Consider the following 20,082-nt stretch of genomic DNA (forward strand, 5'->3'; position numbering starts at 1 on the left):
AGGCAACTGATCAATGTTTCTCTCACACACTGATGTTTCTCTCTCTCTCTCTCTCTCTCTCTCTCTCTCTCTCTCTCAAGTCAATAAAAACATATCCTCAGGTGAGGATTAAAAAGAAAATTATTTAAATATTGAAAAAAATCAATTCTTTTTACAATCAAAGTATGACAGAGAAAAATGATAAGAAAATACTCATCAATTAATTATCCTATGCTTTGTGATAATGTCTTAATACTTAAAATTTTTTATTGAATTTACTGTGGTAACATTGGTTAATAAAATTATAGGTTTCAGTGTACAATTCTATAATACATCATCTGTATATTGTATTGTATACTCACCACTACAAGTCAAGTCTCCTTCCCGCACCATTTATCCCTTCCTTACCCTTTTCTACCTCCCACCACCTCCTCTTTCCCTCTGGTAATCACCATTACATTTTGTAATAACTCTGAATAACTGGTTTGAGAGTATTGGAAAAACAGTAAATACAGATTGTTTTGAGTGAAGACTATAAAACACAAAGTTCAAAGCCTTCCAGATTTTGTTCTCAATGTGTTAAACAACCTTCATTAGAGCCTTGAAACAAAATGCTTACTCTAGAACAGGGGTGGGCAAACTTTTTGACTCGAGGGCCACAATGGGTTCTTAAACTGGACCGGAGGGCCGGAACAAAAGCATGGATGGAGTGTTTGTGTGAACTAATATAAATTCAAAGTAAACATCATTACATAAAAGGGTACGGTCTTTTTTTTTTTTTTAGTTTTATTCATTTCAAACGGGCCGGATCCGGCCTGCGGGCCGTAGTTTGCCCACGGCTGCTCTAGAAAGTCACTGTCTACAAGAGAAAAACATTAAAGATGACTGAAAAGGCATTTATAATGTTAATACAGTTCTGGGAAAATCCTTCCCCCTTTGCTTTATTCTCTAATATTAATATAACTCTGATTTTGAACTTATTCAAATGTATTCCTGAGACAGTATAAACTCCTCGGGAGTTACACTGGAACCACTCTACCCTATAAGTTGCTTCTTCACAGAATGACCTTATCACAGGCTTCAACGGAGGGTCAGAATTAAATTTCTTTGCTGGTGATGAGAATACTCTTATCTGACATTTCCCACTTTGTATTCAAAGTCTAATTCTTGCATTAAAGTGCATTTTATTATTAGAAAAACTTAAAACTAAGAACACTACACTAAAATAAAGTACCTTAAGTCCTTCTTTCTGCAGATCTTGAGCAAGTTCACTGCAAAGTTCTTGGCACAACTTGTACTGTTCTTCTGCTTTACTTATCTCACTGAATGTCCTAGAAAGACAAGAATGATTTTGGTGCACAAAGTAAAATATAATTCAGGATAATTCAGTTATATTTCCTGCAGTACAGAATAAAGTTTTCAGATGAATTAAGATATTTAATTATATCTTAATAGCACTATCTAAATAGTGAAAGCATTTAAGATCTACTTAATAACTGAAGATCATTTAGATAGTTAAGCTGATTAGCAAAGGTGTACTTTTTATTTTTAATCTTCACCCAAGGATATGTTTTTCTTGATTTGAGGGAGGGGGAGAAAGAGGGAGAAGGGGTGGGGGAGGGACATGGATCAGTGTTATCGGTTGCCTCCTGTATATGCCCCGACCAGGGATGGAACCCACAGCTTAGGTATGTGCCCTGACCAAGAATCAAATCCACAACCTTTTGGTGTATGGGAGAACGCTCTAACCAACTGAGCCACCAGCTGGGGCAGTAAAAGTGTACTTTTATACTTTTGCTCTCTCTATAATTTTTTAAAATATATTTTTATTGATTTCAGAGAGGAAGGGAGAGAGAAATGGAAACATCAATGATGAGAGAGAATCACTAATTGGCTGCCTTACGCATGCCCCCTATTGGGGATCAAGCCGGCAACCTGGGCCTGTGCCCATGACCAGAATCAAACCCAGGACCCTTCAGTCTGCAGGCTGCTCTATCCACTGTGCCAAACCAGATAGGTTTCTCTATAATTTTTTAAAAGATGATTAAAACCACAATGGATAGTGACAGTTCATTAAACAGGACAATACTATCTCATTCTTGGATGCTTGTTTCCCCTCTTTTCCTTTAATTGCTTATATGTAAATCTAAGCCTCAAAGCAATTTTTTTCAGTCATTAATATAACTAGTATTAATATAACTCTGTACTAGGTCAGTGGTTCTTAAATGTCTCAGTGGAACTTTGGTGCTTTGAGGAGAAAATTGAGGGACTTTTCAAACAATGACATATTCCCCCAAACAATAAGGTTTCCATCAAGATTTCATTTGACTTCTGAACAGTATTGTAAACCAATGAAACAGATAATCTCTAAGCTCTCTTTCATCAATATCTTATTATTTGATGCCTCTGCTCATTCACCAATATTTGAAGAGTTTTAGGAAGAATTTCCATTGTTACGTCTTAAATTTACCAAATAACCTTTCAGTATAATTTTTCTTGTAAAGTCTAGAAATTAAGATTTGGAATCCTGCCCTAACCGGTTTGGCTCAGTGGATAGAGCGTCGGCCTGCGGACTGAAGGGTCCTGGGTTCGATTCCGGTCAAGGGCATGTACCTTGGTTGCGGGCACATACCCAGTGGGGAGTGTGCAGGAGGCAGTTGATCGATGTTTCTCTCTCATCGATGTTTCTGACTCTCTATCCCTCTCCCTTCCTCTCTATAAAAAATCAATAAAATATATTTTAAAAAAAAGATTTGGAATCCTAAAATGCTTGGTTTTCACTGAATAGGAAAAAAAAACAACATTAAAAAAATAACTTCAGGGATGGGGCGGGGAGGGGAAAAATAAAAAATAAATAACTGCAGTGTACTTTTTTTCCATTGAGAGAATAGCAAGTGAAGATAATACGGCAGTGTACTGGGACATTTACTTCAGGAGTGTGACATGCTGAAAATTGTTCTGAGGTTTGAAAATAGATTTTTAAATTTCAGTGATACTTTCCTAAAAATTAAGTTAGTTTAAAATAGCATAAATTATGAACAATAATATCAAAATATTACCTCTCAACACTCATGCTTTTCCTCTCTCCATCCCTTGAATGAAGAAGAAAAAGTTTTTATTTGCTTTCTCAAAGACTGAGTTCCTTTAAGTCAAAAAAGAGGATTTAATGTATCAAATTTATACATCATGAAAAACAGTGAGTTTTTAAAATCTAAAAATAAAACTATCACCCAAATAATGTAGACAGATAAGATGTTAATATGATTACACATGGCATAGACCACCAGTGTTCTAGTATTCTTATGTTCTAAACAAAGCACAAGGCAGAAAAGAAAGTACCTATCATTCTCTTGTACATCTACCCAATTGCTGTAGCCAACAGCCTAGAAGTGATTCTTTATTCGTCTTTTCCTTTTCTCCCACATCCAGTCGTTGGACTCTAATTTTAAAATTATATTCTAAATTGAACCAGCCTAAAATAATTTTAAAACATGTTATCCTTATAGGCTCCACTTCAATGATTAAAACTGTTATCCCACAGACATAGACAATAGTTATGGTAATGGCCAGGGGGCAGGGAAGGGCAGGGGCTGGGTGGAAGTTGACAAAGGGGGAGAAAATGGGGACATCTATAATAGTGTCAACAATAAAAATAAAGTAAAAAAAGGAAAGAAAAAGAGAAAGCAGAATGAATATACATATAGATACCTTGTCAGGTGTGTTGAACCTAGACCCATGGAAATATGAAGGAAATAACGCCAAGATGTTTCAGAAAAAAGAAGAGAAAGTAATGCCCTCTGTTGGTAGAGTTCAGTGCAAGTAATAATTCCTAGGGCCTTTAACATTTTCTCTGTAACTTTTCCTATTCCAGAAACCTAGAAGAGAATCAATATTTATTATTAATACATTTTTAAGTTAAAGCAAGAACTGATATTATAATCTCATTATACCTTTTATAATCAATAAAAAACATGAATAATATAACTATCTTCATAAGAAAACTGCTTTAATTTCTTTTTGGCCACATTTCCTAAACTAGTGTCCCATGGAAAACTTAAATTTAAAATTCCATGAAAATTTTAAAAGCATTAAAATAAAGAGTTCTGCCCTGGTGGATTTGGCTCAGTGGCTAGAGCATCAGTCCTCCAACTGAAGGGCTGCAGGTTCAATTCCGGTCAAGAGCACGCACGTACCTTGGTTGCAGATTTGCCCCCCAGCCCTGGCCAGGGCGCATGCGGGAGGCAACCAATCGATGTGTCTCTCTCACATCCATGTTTGTCTCTCTCTGTCACTACCCCTCCCTTAACTCTTTCTGAAAATCAATGTGAAAATATCCTTGGGTGAGGATTAACAAAAATAAATAAATAAAATTAAATAATTAAAAAAAATAAGGAGTTCTGTAGTCAGACAAATTTGGGGAATGGTGGGATAAACAAATTTGAGTTGAATTTTTCACTGCAACACTTATGAATCTTTAATATACTAGTATCTTTGTGACTCATAAGGGTGGTAGATTTTATAGTTATTTGACCCTAGAGCCTTTTTTATAGAATACCTACTCATACCTTAAAAACCAGATTGAAAAATACTGCTTTATAGCTACACCTTATATACTAAGCTATTCAGTAATCATTATACATTATATATTTTGATATAGCCTTTCTTCTGAGCATTGAGAAATGCTTTATTTAAATTCACTCATATACATTATGTTGTGAGAAAAGCAAGTCCTAGCACATCAAAAAGTATATGCAATTATTGTTTACGAAGCATACATATGCAGAAAAATCTAGAAACTTTAAAAATAAAATGTAGTCTCCTTTCTATAACTCCTAAGGGATCATTTTACCATTTTTTAAAGATGGTAAAGTGTTTTAATTTGTTTTTTTGTCAAAACAATTAAAATTCTAAATCTTTTTCAAGTATCATACTTACTAATCAGGAAGCAACCTGTACTTTAGAACTAAGATTGTATATGAGTTACAGCTGAAAGGACTCTTACCAGTATCCCTTTTATTTTTATTTTCCTTGGCAAGGGTACACTGAAAAATCTGTCATCTATTACTTTCTTAAAACTTTCCAGCAAATAAGATCCTAAACCTCAATTTAAGGGTTTAATAGAAAGATTTCTTCAAATCCAAATTCAATCACCCAGTACAGTTCTTGTTACCTACTGTTTTAAAACCTTTCAGCTAACAATTACTATCCTACTAAATAGTATCTCTTCAGAACTCAGAGTATGATAAATTTTATATAAAAATCTCACCTTTCTAATGGGTAAGTCCTTGATGAAGTCCATCACAGCTTGTCTTTTGGGGAGAATTTGGTATTGTCCATTTGGTTTATTCTTATCACTGCATACTTTTGCTAACATTGTGTTTGGGGCAATGCCTTAAAAGAAGAACACTCTGATGACTCAAAGAAGTTGATATGTATGATTTTAAAATATGTGATGACAATATAGAAAAATAATAATGTTAAGTGCAAAAAATCTGAAATGATGTGAAATGCTATTTTAAACATAATAGTGGGTAAAAAATGGTGAAGGGATTAAGCAAACACCAAACCAAACCAAACCAAAACACTCATTGTCAGAGGCAACAGTAGAGGTAGGTAGAAGAGAGTAAAGGGGAGATGAATGGTGACGGAAAGAGACTTGACTGAGTGATGAACACACAATACAACATACAGATGATGCATTATAGAACTGTACACTTGAAACCTATATAATTTATTAACCAATGTCAGCCCAATAAATTCAATAAATAAAAAATGCATATCTGTTTGAAAGAGAATACCCAGATATTAGCAAAAAATCATAATTATATGCCTTGTTAAGTACATAAGTAAATATATAAATAATAAAAATAACAGTAATTATCTATCTCCCCAGGGCTTCCTATGATTTTTTTAAAAAAAGGATTGTGTTAGTTATTTTCACAGCAGAAATGAGGGCTATTTATTTATTTTTAAAAAAATTTTTTTATTGATTTCGGAGAGGAAGGGCGAGGGATAGAGAGATAGAAACATGAACAATTAGAGAGAATCATTGATCGGCTTCCTCTTGCACACCCTCTACTGGGGATCAAGCCCATAACTCAGGCATGTGCCCTTAACCAAAATCGAACCTGGGACCCTTCAATCTGCAGGCCAACGCTCTATCCAGAGCCAAACCAGTGAGGGTGAAATGAGGGCTATTTAAATCTCCACGGTATTTTAAAGTCTAAGAGTAATTTCTGAGTTTAACAAATATTGTTAATTTACTTACTGGTAGAAACACAGGGCTATCTTCTATTAATGATCCAGAATATAAGTTTGGATGTATGTTTATTCTTTAAAAAGGTCTTTTGTATACATTATCCACATTAAAAAAAAATCAAAGATTCTGGGTTGTAGTATATTTAGAACAATAGTGAAATGTGTGCATTCTTTTTGTGTTACAGAGTAAATTCTTTTTTTTTTTTTAATTTCAGAGAGGAAGGGAAAGAGATAGGAACATCAATGATGAGAGAGAATCATTGATCAGCTGCCTTCTGCACGCCCCCTTCTGGGAATCAAGCCTGAAACCCGAGCATGTGCCCTTGACAGGAATCGAACCTGGGACCCTTCAGCCCACAGGCCAACGCTCTATCTACTGAGCCAAACTGGCTAGGGCTAAATTACTACTTTTAAGAAAGATGTTTTATAATATAGAGGAGTCTAAATGACTAAGATAAATTGAAATAGGAATATTCTAATATAAAATCATTAAATAGTTCATTTCATTGTTTATATACATCTTCCTAAATTTTATTACTTATTCTCATGTTTTGGCATAGAAAGAAAAGACTAACCTCATCATAAGATGGTTTTTATAAAATAATTTAGGGCACTTATGACAAATATCAGTCTCTATGCTAAGTGGTGTTACCCTATGTGCTACTGACCTATGTAAAGCTCTTTTTCCCTTCACTGGATGGTTCTAGATTGTTATGTTATGAGTTGGTGATTCTTCTGTCCACTACCTTGTGGTCATCTGGGGTCTCTCCTGCACTGTAACCTTGGAAGAACTGCAGTCTTCTAAGGGAAAACTAAAAAAGTACTATGTCCAAAAATAATTAAAATATATTTTGAACTTAAAAACGGGAAAGCTACATGAGATTTATAATAGTTTTTTCTTTGGGCTCAAAGGCTTTTGGCTTAATTCAAACTTATCTATAGGTTCTAGGCATTCTAAATAGGTTAGGTTGTTAGAAAATGAATCAAAAAATGGATAAGTAAAATGTTACTCTATACTTTATAATGAGAAACTACTAATATTACATTTGAATTAGCCAGTCTGAAAATTAAAACTATTGTAGCCATCAATATCCTGTTTAAGTACCTGCACTGGCTGTCAGTGTTGTTTTTTGCTCAATTCTGAAGCGAATTTCCTTTACCACTTCCTCGGCTGATGTTCCAAAAACAACTGAGTTTTGAAGTATTTGAGGATTATTTTGTTCTTCAACGTTCACTTGGGAAGTATTTCCTGGGGGCTGCAAATCAGGCGGACTATCTTCAAAAAGTAATGGAGAGATGGATCGTTCATGCTCACTCAGTTTATTAACTTCCTTTCGTGGTTTATCTAAATTATAAATAGAAACAGTAATTCATCTTCATTTTAAGAAGCATATACTTCATAAATCAGGTTTTGTTATATTCTTTCTTAATACAAAATAAATCTAGTTTAGTTTTGTTTCTAAGAACCAAGATCAGAAATGTCATTTATATTTTACAACAGTTTTAAAAAGAAAACTATGATTCTAAGGTTTTCTTAAAAGGAATATATTTCCCATTTCCATAGTATACATTTTAAAAGAAAATACCTTAAGTAAAACTCATTGATTTTTATACCTAAGTTAATTGAAACCCAGAATTAGGTTTAGATTCATACTACTTTTTTCTTAAAAAAATTAAAGTTTTTTTTTGTTGTTGTTTATTCATCTCTAAAGGGAAAAAGAAATTTCTTAAATTAGGATTTAGTAATCAGGGCAAAAGACATTAAGCAATCTAGAATAAATTTCTGAAAAATAAGTTTTGTTTTTAGAGGAAAAATAAACTTAAATTTTCTTCATTCATGAAAGAAACATTTCCAATGTTGACATAATTTGAATTTTCTTCAAATGATGATTTTAATTTTGACATGCCTGTTTATAAAGTATCATTTTTACTAAAGACATATTTTAAATAAATAGAAACTACTTCTGGTGTTTTACTTTTTATTTGTAGTCTATGTATCTGCATATGTATATCCATGAAAATATTCAAATTCTTAATGTTTGATCAGATTAACAACTGTCCAAGGTTAAGGGAAAGAAGCCTTTATTATCATCAACTAGAGGCCCGATGCACGAAATTCGTGCAAGGGGGTGGGTCCTCGCAGCCCTGGCTGCCTCGTGGTCCTGCCCCCCCCAGCCCACTGGTCGTTCTGGAAGGTCATTCTGGAAGGTCGTTCTACCATCGGTCTAATTAGCATATTAGCTCTTTATTATATAGGATAGGCTGTAAACTAATATTATTAAAAAGTAGAGTAAAAATATTCTGGTTATTACCTCATTTAATTTGCATTTTTTAAAGTGGACTGCAAAATATACTTAAATCTATACTAGTACTAAAAATGTCCTCATGAACAAATCCATTAAAGACTTTACTTTCTAGGCTTAATGGAGGAGAAATGCAGTTTAAATATACTTATAATAACTAAGATTAACAACAGAGCTTTCAAATCCCATTTCACAATTTTATAAGATATGTTTTCCAAATTAAGGTAAATGCTGAAGCAAAAATTAAATTTCTATTTTCAAGACACATGAATGCATATTGCTTTAAAAATAAACTTGGCCTTTTAGGAAGATTTCTTAAGAAAATATAAATAATATGACAACACCTGATTCATTTCAAATTTTAAAGTCTAATATATGAATTAAGTTACAGACAGATGTTTTCCAAATCTGAATTCCCAGGCCATCCACAAAATAAGCCTTATTTTCAAACTTACATTAGCTGTTATTTGTGTGCTTCTGTTCCTTTCATTTCCCATGTTCTGGTTTTAAATTGCAAAGCAATTCAGAGGGGAGTAAGACTGTGGCACAGTTGGAATGGCATTTACCTAGACTCTCTTTTCCCCATCTGGATGGGCAGAAGTCCAAGTAAAGAGAGCAGAAAAACTTCAGCTCAAGTAAGGTACCTGCCACGTTCACAAGCCCCTTCTGCAGAATTCCTTATGCCACGCTTACCTTCCTCATGGCTCTACCACCCTGCCCCGAGAGGAGTCACTCTGATAGAACACTACAGTAGGAAGCAACGCATGCTGCCTTCAGGTTCACTGTCAGAGCTGCTGCTAAATAGCATAGTTACCCTTTAAGTCTGTCTACCTCTCTGTGAGGCCTGGATGAGCAACTAAATGCTGAAGCAGTTTCTTATTTGCTTTCTGAAAGAAATATCTGTATAATCCCCATAACTGAGGTGATGAGAGTATAAAACTAAGGTTTAATCTGAAACATTAGGATTAAAGCACCCATTGGGATGGCAAGTGCTAAAAATGTACAGTATTTCAGTTTCACATATTCCTTGGCACTCACTATTTGGACTTATAAGGCAGAATAAACATAAAATCATAATGATTATTTCATTTGTATATACACATAGTAGTTAGCAATACTTTTTCAAAGACCACATCTTTTAGGAAAGGGGCAGACAGCAAAAAACTGTCTTGGACTTTAGAGGAAGATATATCAATCACCTGCATGGCTCCAACTCACTGTTGACAGCTCCCATGGCATAATGTAAAATCAGATATGCCTGAAAAGTCCAGCCCACAGGGATTTATACATGACTAAAACAAACTGAACTATTTAAATTGCTTAAGAGTAAGAAACTCATGAAGAGGAAAGTACATAAGTATGTTAAAAGCAATAGATATTAAAAATTTACATTCTCATTGTGAGTTTGGACACGTAATAATAAATAAAAAGAACATCAGTAGAGAATAAAAACATTTACCTTAGTCCCAATGTAACTTTTTAAAAACATATATGAAAGTAATTGTTATAGGAGGGGATGCTTTGACATAACCATTTAATGTCCCCCACCCCCTTCTTTTGTGAAAAGTAAGGAACTAACAAAGTGAGATTGGAAGCAAAGTGGCATCAGGCTTTTTGTGCCACTTCCCCAAACAATAAAGTTAAACTAAAGAAAAAAAAGTTTTGCTTCAAGCCTCTGTATCCAGAAATTATGCTTGTTTATTATTTAATGTTTTTATTAGAGACTTACCCCTTAGAGCTATAAAGAAGGTAATGAAGTTGTGATTTGATGCCCTCATTAAACTTGCTTCAAAGATTTGAGACTCAAACAATGTGAGAGTTATAATTGTATGCCATTAAGAATTCACCATTTTTGCTTCAGGGAAAATTACAAACAGGTTTCCCCACCACTGCCTATGCCTTCTCCCCTCTCCCCTCTTCCCTCTCCCCTCAAAGCAATCAATGAGTTGTGCACAGGGAATGTAGCTGTGGGTTGTGAGCAAACCTTCTCTGTTTCTACCTTTTCATCAGATGAACTTTGTTCAGGAATCCAGGACAGCTCAGACATTTGAAATAATCATACCTTTGACAGAGGGTTGAAAGCAGTGTGCATAATATCTGCATGTTTCTTGGTATCACTTTGGATAGGTAATAAAGGGTCCTCTTAAAAAGAATGCTTTGGATCATGAAACTTCTGATTCATCATATATAAAAGAATAAAAGTAGGTCCAAGGCAAAGAAGGGAGCTGGAGAGTTTTTGATTTAGGAATGATGAAAAAAAAACACCCCACCCAATGATTTGATATGTTTGAAGCAAAACTTTTTAAAATCTATTTTCCATTTAGGAACTACAACAAAAGGCCACCTTAAACATGCTTTTTTAAATTTTTACTTATTGATTTTTGAGAGGGAGAGGGAAAGAGAGGGGGAGAGGGGAAATATTGATTTGTTGCTCCACTTATTTATGCATTCATTTGGTTGCTTCTTGTATGTTCCCTGACTGGAGATGGAACCTGCAACCTTGGCGTATTGGGACAATGCTCTAACTAACTGAGCTAGCCGGCCAGGGCAACATTTCACACATTTAACTCAGAAAACCCACTGGTATATTTTATTTCTGAGTTTTCATTTAAATGTATAGCTAGTCCTATAACCTATGCATGCTAATAAGTTAACTGGGTTAATTCAAATTCAAAGGGTTTTTTGTTTGTTCTGATAAGTTGCTTACCATTTTCTAGAGCGTGCCCTGTTTTGATGAAATACTTTCTTTTGTCCTCAGGCCAATTTTGTCTTTCCTGTAAGTGCTTTGTTATATTCAAGTAGGCTTCATCAAGACTCATGGCCATAAAATTGGGATCATAATCAGCAAGTATTTCCTTAACCTTCAAAAGGAACAAAATGGTTTAAGTTTTGCAGCCACAGCAAAATTTGTCACATACAGCCGATAAGAAAAATTAATATTCTTACTTTGCAACCATAGTAACGATCCTACAATCAATAGCTCATGGATTTAGGGAACAAATAATTTACCGCTAGGGCACATTTGTCCAAATTCTCTTTCTTATTAAAATAGATCATGAAGGTAGAAGACCATGAAATAGCTTTATTTGATACAATCTCTGTTTAGCCACCTGTATCTAGAAATAGTAAGTGATTCAAATAAATCTCAATACATCATTCTGGTAGAAAAAACGGTTAAGGAACTACATTTTAAGAAGTTGATCAAAAATAGAAATGGGAAAAATAGAAACCTCCTCTCCCCCACCTTTCATGATGGTTTTTGTATATTTTTAAAAGGATAATCTTATTTAAAGGTACTATGTTACTTTAGAAAGTTCTATTTCAATTAATTATAACATGCACATAAAACTCCACTCAATATACACATTAATGCATGTATCCATTCAAGAAAACAAAGCTCAATTATCAGGATTTATAATGGGAAAAGACCACAAAATCTGTAGTGTCTGTGACTATAATAAATGATGGACAATAGTCTGGAGTTGCATCTTGGGACAAAAGAAATACATACATAAAGAAATACATACATGTAAGAGATTCTATACATACATATAGAATCTCTATATGATTCTAGAAGTGCCTTTTACATAAGACAGTTTTATTACATGAAACCAATCTTTTTTAACCATTGAAGTATTAGCTGAAACTAGAGGAAATGGTTGCCAAAATAATACACTTGCTAATAAATTACGTTATGGTTCCATCTAGTATTTAAAAGCTGTCTGATGCATTATGAGAAAGCCCTTCTTGTTGATTTATAAAACGAAAGCTTTTTAGCTTAATATAATATGAACAGCTGAGTGAAAGGTAATTTTAGAAAATAGTGACATAAAACTTGGCCAAGTTTTGCTCAGAGAGTACCTAATTAGCTCTGTTCCTGTAGAGGAAACCATTTTTATGATGTACTCAAATAGAATCTTTCTAGTGAAAATGAAATTCTGGAAGGTCTGTAGTTGGCAGCCAACTAAGATTATTCTGAATGAGAAGTACTCCCTAGAGGCACTGAGTACTCACTAACTTCCTTTACATAGGATATAAGAACAAGAATAGAATGTGCCAGTAAACATCAAGTACTGGGCTATGACAACAGTCAAAGCTATCCCATTCTTTTGGATAAAACAAAAATGGCTTTTCCTTAAACTTTTAAACCAAGCTATAAATATTAATGTATTTATAATCAGTGAATTTATGCTATAGTTCATTTACACATAAAAAACATTTATTATCTGCAAATAAACTATCTAAATCCTACTCAAATTTAAAGATTTCTCTAACTTATATAAATAACTACACTAAAGATAACTAAAAACATTTTGTTCTCATTAACACACTGTCCAAAGTTTTACTGAATTACAGTAGGAGTTAAAACAATTCTTTCTTACAAAGTCTTTGAAGGATTTTCAAGCTTATTAAAAGCTAATCAAAATAGGTGAATTCTGCTACTGTTTTAAAAACACTGATTAAAAAAATAATAAAAATAATAAAAACACTGATAAAAAATTATTCAGAAAAGAGGTTGAAATTAATGACTTCAGTAGATTTTGTAAATTATAAATATCAGGTGATTCCAGAAGAAAATGTACAGTGCAGATTAAGGGGGAAAAAAAGCTAAAGTTAATTTAGGTTATTATTAGAGCAATTAAAAGTTTTCTGGGGACATAAGAGTTTTCTAAGCAGATTAAAAAACATGTGAAAAAAGAAAGAGTTGGGAAATAGAAGGGTGTATTCTGGATACCATATACAGCTCAGTTATTTAATATATAGATTGAATAAGTGGTAGGAGGTGAGACTAAAGGGATAAACTAAGGCAAAATTCTGATGTGTGAAGGCATGTGGACTTGACTTCATAGGTGACAGGAAGTCAGTGAAGGCTATGCATAAGTAGGGGTGAGACATTAGACTTACCTCTTTACTCACAGCTCGGTATTTGTCAAAGTTTGGAGGCACTATAATAAGTTGTGGGCAGAGCCTTTTAGCAATAAATCCTGGCATGGCTGCACGAACTCCAAACCTCCTTGCATGGTAATTTGAAGTACTCTGAAAGAAAATGGACCACTTGGGAATAAATATACAAACCGAAATGAACATATTGATCGATACATTCAAAAGAAACACATTACTGATGTGCATTTTCAATTCAAGGATATTTCTTTTTTTCTAATCCTCACCCAAGGATATGTTTATAGAGGGGGAGAGAAGAGAGAGAGAGATCGATTGATGTGAGAGAGAAACATAGATCAGTTGCTTCCCATACGTACCCTGACTGGGGACTGAACCTGAAACCTAGGTATGTGCCCTGACTAGAAAGTGAACCTGCAATCTTTTAGTGTACAGGATGATGCTCCAACCAACTGAGCCACTAGGCCAGGGCTCAAGGACATGTCTTTTTTAGGTCATTGTCTCAAATCAAGCTTTTATTTTATTTTATCATAGCATGATGACATCATGACCTTCTCCCACTGCTGTCTCCATATTTATAATATGACACCAGGTAATAAGCAAGACTGTGATAATAAAAAGGTTCCCGTACATTTCCAGTAACTAAACTTCATTGGTTTTAAGGCATACCCATAATATGGTACTATATATCAAAGTCTGGATGATAGTGGGTGAGCCTATATAATAAAAGGCTAATATGCAATTTGTCCCCTCGACCAGGAGTTTGATGGGGAGTTCAACCGGCAGTTCGACCAGGAGGCCGGGCCGGCCAGCCAACCACCCACGGCCCCTCACCCTAGCCTAGCCAGTAATAATAGTAAAGTATAAATGTAAAGTAATATTATAGTACAAATAGTATAGATGTTACATGAAAGTAATAATATAGAAAGTAATAGTATGGCACAATAGTACAGATTTGGAATTTGATCTATTTGGGATTTTGGAAATTTTTCATCTAGAACAAAAATCAAAAGGTCTAATATATGGTTAGTCAAATTAAGTCTCCAAAATGAAGTGATAAAAGCTTAAAAGAACTTTAAAAGTTAATTTTATTTCTTAAGGCTTAAATATCTTTTTTGGTGAAAAAATTTTGACTAGGAGATGGAAATAAAAACTGAAAGTAAAAAGAACATTACTAAATCTTACAGATGATATCTGACAACAGTCTCTGATAATATGGTAAATCATAGCACTACATACAAATTTATCACAAATTAAATCTTTTTTTGGAACATTAAGTGAAAAGTCAAAGAACGCAAAACAGAATCTATCAAATGGAATCATTATTTCACAATAATAACATCAACTTCCCATTAATTACTTTTTAAATGGCATTTAAAAAATCTTGATAGTACTCAAAACTACGCTAATCCTTGGTCAGTGTTCTGGAACAGAAAATGCAGATGGCACTAAAAAGACAAACCAATGTTTTAAATATAAATAAGTCTAAAGGGATCAATATAAACACTAGACCTAAGGTAGAGCAGAAACCAAATTTTAGATATGACTTCCTTTAACTTTTAGGTTTGTGGTAGATTATAAATCATAGCTACAAAATTTTACAGTTCCTCCTATCAAAGGTGGGTTCTAGTTCCTCATACCAAGTGACTTGCATTTTGACATGCTTTGACTCAAAGAATGTGAGGGAGTGAAATTATGAGTCATGAAGCCTAGGCATTATGAAGTCAGCAGCCTTTGCATTTGTGGGATCTGCAACCTACATGGTTAGAATATTAAATAATAATGCACCATGGGCCCTGGCCTGGTGGCTCAGTTGATTGGAACGCCATTCAATACACCAAAAGGTTGCAGGTCTGATCCCGGGTTGGGGCACATACCTAGGCTGCAGGTTCTATCCCTGTATCTCTCTCTCTCTCTCTCTCTCTCTCTCTCTCTCTCTCTCTCTTTCCCCTTCTCTCTAAAAATCAATAAAAAAGACATATCCTTGGGTGAGGGGTAAAATAAATAAATAAAATGCACCAAGAGAGGGGAAAGCTGGATGGCTGGAAGCCATTCCCACCACCTCAGTCAGTTGACGTGCCAGGCATGTTAGTGAAGCCATTCTGGATTTTCCAGCCCCAGCTACAGAGCTCTAGCCAACCCCAGGTAGAGTAGAGATTAGCCATCCCTATCATATCTGCTCAAATTACAGAAACATGAGCCAATAAATGGTTGCCCACTAAGTACTGAAAGGGTTCACTATGCAGCAATAAATAACCGCTACAGGGTCTAAGTTCTAACTACGAGTACTAACTTAAACATTTTAAAAATCCTACAATTTGTTAAAAAAAGAATTCCAACTGTAACAGATTATAATAATAAAAAGTGTATCATCACCACCATGACTGTATAGATATTTTTTAAGAGTTTATCAGGACAAAAACAATTATGCTTCAAATTTCATTAGAAGAGAAATCTATTAGGTCAACATACACGGGGAGTAATCTTTGTTTAAATGTAACAGATAATCATTTTGAATTTGAAAACAAGCAATTTTTAGGAGGATAAAAATTATAGGAAAGTAAATATTTTGTGAATTTAACAGTGGGGTTATCTTTTTTTTTTTTAATATATTTTATTGATTTTTTACAGAGAGGAAGGGAGAGGGATAGAGTTAGAAACACCAATGAGAGAGAAACATCGATCAGCTGCCTCCTGCACAATCCCTACTGGGGATGTGCCCGCAACCAAGGTACATGCCCTTGACTGGAATCGAACCTGGGACCCTTGAGTCCGCAGGCTGATGCTCTATCCACTGAGCCAAGCCGGTTAGGGCAGTGGGGTTATCTTTAACATGACTATGGTATGTGTGTATGTTTGCATGGGTGTATATATACACATATATGCATACATACATAATTTAATATACATAAGTATATAGTATTATATAATATTAATGAAATTAAATATATTTTTTCAAGTATTAGTTGATTTATGGGAAAGGTGAGTATCCTTTCAATAAACAGTTTTTGGACCAGGACTGTTAGTTGCCTGCATACTCATGGGACCAGAGATAATGAACAGATTATAGTTTTGTAATAAAATAATAACGTAGTAGGAATTAGGTTTATAGCTATCTAAGGCATTAGAAAGTGTTTCTCATATATATATATATATATATTTATATATATATTATTTTATTTTATTTTTTGTTAATCTTCACAGGAGGATAGTTTTTCTATTAATTTTTTAAAATATATATTTATTGATTTCAGAGAGAAAGGGAGAGGGAGAGAGAGTTAGAAACAGCAATGATGAGAGAGAATCATTGATCTTCTGCATGCCCCCCACCTGGGACCAAGCCTGCAACCCGGGCATGTGCCCTGACTAAGAATCAAACCGTGACCTCCTGGTTCATAGGTCAATGCTCAACCACTGAGTCACTCCAGCCAGGCTCCATTAATTTTTAGAGAGAGTGGAAGGAAGGGGGGAGGGAGGGAGAAAAAGGAGGGGAGAGAGAGAGAGAAAGAGAGAGAGAAACATCGATGTGAGAGAGATACATCAATTGGTTGCCTCCCGCATGCACCCCAATCTGGGGGCCAAGGACCTGCAACCCTTCGGTGTGCTTGCTGATGCTCTAACCATTGGAAAACATATGTGTGTTTTTTTAATTGTCTGAAGTTTTACATATGTCTCCTTTTCCCCCGATTGACCCCCACACACATATGTGTGGGTTTTTTTTAATACAAAAACCCAACCATTCCAGTTACTATTAATTCCCAACACATTTTAAGCTACATATAGTTATTCTGGTCTTTAACTTCTATGGTTAGGGTGGAAATAAGGAAGAGCAACATAGTAATCAGAAAAGCAAAGATTCCAAATCATGGGAAAAGCGACTTAATTACAGTACTACATTAATGAAATATGTTACTCTAGAATGGGTTGGCAAACCTTTTCTAGATAGTAATTACTTAGGCTTTACAGTTCATATGATCTCTGTTGCAAGTACTCAACTATGTTCTTTTAGTGTAACAACAATAATAAATGAATGGGTGTGACTGTGTTCCAGTAAAATTTTATTTACAAAAGAGGCAGTAGGCTGGATTTGGTGCGCAGGCCATTGCTTGCAAAGCCCTGCTTTAGAATAACATTTTTCCTTTTTCTTCTAAGCTAGAACAGTTACTTAAGAAAAATATAATTTGCAACAGAAAGTACAATGCCACTCTACCATTTACCAGGTTTGGAACTTTAGGGAAGTTATTAAACATCTCTCTAAGTTTGTTTTCTTATCTGTCAAATGGAAACAATAATTTGTACCTCAAGGGATGTTGAAAGGATTTAGTAACTGAACACATAAAGCAATCAGAAAAATACGCAGTTAAGCTGGTAGAATTCAATAAAGTCTTTCCCCTGCATAAACCAGTAAGGCTTACTTGAATATATTATGAAGTTTCCATTTTGTCTTTACCTACTTACCAACATACTTGATGATCCTACAGCAATGGGTTTATCTTTCAATTCTGGATTGTCCCTCATTTCTACAGCTGCATAGAAAGCATCCATGTCAATGTGCACTATGGTATTGTTCAGATCCCGGCTCTGTTCCAATTCCATTGCAAATCTGTCAACCTTAATTTTTAAAAAGTTAACATATTTTTGACAACATAATATTATAACAATATTATAACACTACTAATCATAACATTAATATTTTACTAAGTATCTTCTGTCTCTATTCATCTATCTATCCATCTGCCCACCCACCTACCTATCTATATTGTTTATTAAGACTTATAATTACTTTAATTTTCACAAATATAGGCAGTCTGTTCTCAAATATCATTCCCTATCAACTCTTACATGTCCCAATACCCATAAGTATAAGAGGTACTTAATAAGTATTTATTGAAGAATAAACTATTCCAACTGCTTATATCAAATGACTCTGCTGCTTTATAAATTTGGAGAACAACTTATGTAACTAAAAGCTTCACTTTAGGTAAGATAAACAACTACTCCTATCTGATTCATAATATTCATATCTTAAAATAGCAACAAAGGAAATGAGCAACAAAAGATTATACTAAAGCATATGTAAACATTCCCTCTGTAGAACTGCTTTTATAAGGCTAAAATTTGATACAAATCAAATTAAAAATTTAAGGTGTAATTATTCTTTCATAAAATTTCAGTATATATGTCAAATATAACAGTAAAGAATCTTAATCTTTAAAGAATCTTTTTGTTTCTTTAGAGAGAAAGAGTTGGGTCAATGAAAAGAAATGAAAAGGGGTAGAAATAAGCAAAGTAGGGCAGTAAGAAAAGGGTTTATGTAGCAGACATACCCATTCCCAAGTGTTCCTTTTATGCGACCTCTACCATAGAGGCTGAAAAAGCTAAATATGCACTTTCTCAGTCTCCCACCAGCTGGGGGTGGCTGTGTGACCTTTCTGATCTTCGACACGCACGAAGAAGTCAATAAAACCAGTAAAATTATGAGAAAAGAGATTAGAAAGCTATTGAGTGAGATGGAATACATAAAGAACATGGAAGAGTGGCTGGCAAATGGTACAAATTCAATAAATGCAACCGATTACTACAAGGATCAATGTCTAGCTGTATAACAAAACAATAAAAAATTGAGGGGAGCCCGGCCAGTGTGGCTCTGTAGTTGAGTGTCAACCTATGAACTAGGAGGTCAGGGTTCCATTCCAGGTCAGGGCACATGCCAGAGTTGCAGGCTCAATCCCGAGTGTGGGGGGTGCAGGAGGCAGCCAATCAATGATTTTTCTCTCATCAATGATGTTTCTATCTCTCCCTCTCTGAAATCAATAAAAAAAAATTTTTTTTAAATTGAGGGAAAACAGCCATAAATATGTAAATGGGGTGATCTCCGGAATAAAAGCCATTTCCATCACGTGGAAATCCCCATGGCAGGTTTCCTCAAAGGTGGAGAGTTACAAGGGTATAATTTAGCTTTTCCCCTCATTGGCCTTCAGCCTTGCTACTAGCATTGCTTCTCAGCATTATAGTGAAGCTAGCTGCACACTAGCTGCAGGTTAGGACTGCAACTTCTCTTTTAGAAACAATCACACTGAATCACATTTGTCTCTAGCAGTCATAGTAAGACTTCCTAGAGCAGGGGTCCTCAAACTTTTTAAACAGGGGGCCAGTTCACTGTCCCTCAGACCGTTGGAGGGCCGGACTATAGTTTAAAAAAAAACTATGAACAAATTCCTATGCACACTGCACATATCTTATTTTGAAGTAAAAAAACAAAACGGGAACAAATACAATATTTGTATTTGCATGTGGCCCGCGGGTTTGAGGACCCCTGTCCTAGAGGGTCTGATCCTATTTAGGCTGCAATCCACTGAACAATCTGCGGTGCTCTTTGCCTTCTTCAGGCTGTTTCTATGCCGAGAAAGCCCTTCCTGTCACAAAGCCTTTAAGTATCAGTTCAGATATTTCTCTGAAACTTAACTGAATCTCTGTCTTCCACACAGCAGAATTTAATGTTTCCTTATTAGTTTTCCTGTTCTTACTACGGCACTAATTATATTAGATACTAAATTGTGAGTTTAGTACCTAAGAAGAAACCTTATCTCAGATAAGACGGAGAAAGAACTTTAAGAAAGAAAGGGAGGGGGGAAAAGGAATA

At 34.7% G+C, this 20,082-nt stretch overlaps 1 protein-coding gene across 5 annotated transcripts in view; it reads right to left on the bottom strand.

Moving 5' to 3' along the window:
- Positions 1 to 20,082, bottom strand: part of POLK (DNA polymerase kappa) — a 58,170-nt gene that overhangs the window by 8,839 nt on the left and 29,249 nt on the right. For 4 of the 5 annotated variants that reach the window (XM_023750628.1, XM_006081318.3, XM_023750625.1 and 1 more), the window contains 8 exons: positions 17,898 to 18,050; positions 13,446 to 13,577; positions 11,248 to 11,401; positions 7,343 to 7,582; positions 5,246 to 5,370; positions 3,688 to 3,854; positions 3,039 to 3,071; positions 1,214 to 1,310 (listed from right to left, as the gene is read on the bottom strand). In XM_023750628.1, coding sequence (XP_023606396.1) covers positions 1,214 to 1,310; positions 3,039 to 3,071; positions 3,688 to 3,854; positions 5,246 to 5,370; positions 7,343 to 7,582; positions 11,248 to 11,401; positions 13,446 to 13,577; positions 17,898 to 18,050 — 1,101 coding nt within the window. The remainder of the gene's footprint in view (positions 1 to 1,213; positions 1,311 to 3,038; positions 3,072 to 3,687; positions 3,855 to 5,245; positions 5,371 to 7,342; positions 7,583 to 11,247; positions 11,402 to 13,445; positions 13,578 to 17,897; positions 18,051 to 20,082) is intronic. The other variant, XM_023750641.1, reaches the window with a different exon arrangement.

This window comes from Myotis lucifugus, unplaced genomic scaffold (genome assembly GCF_000147115.1).
Source record: "Myotis lucifugus unplaced genomic scaffold, Myoluc2.0 scaffold_0, whole genome shotgun sequence".
In the NCBI taxonomy this organism is placed as follows: Eukaryota; Metazoa; Chordata; class Mammalia; order Chiroptera; family Vespertilionidae; genus Myotis; species Myotis lucifugus.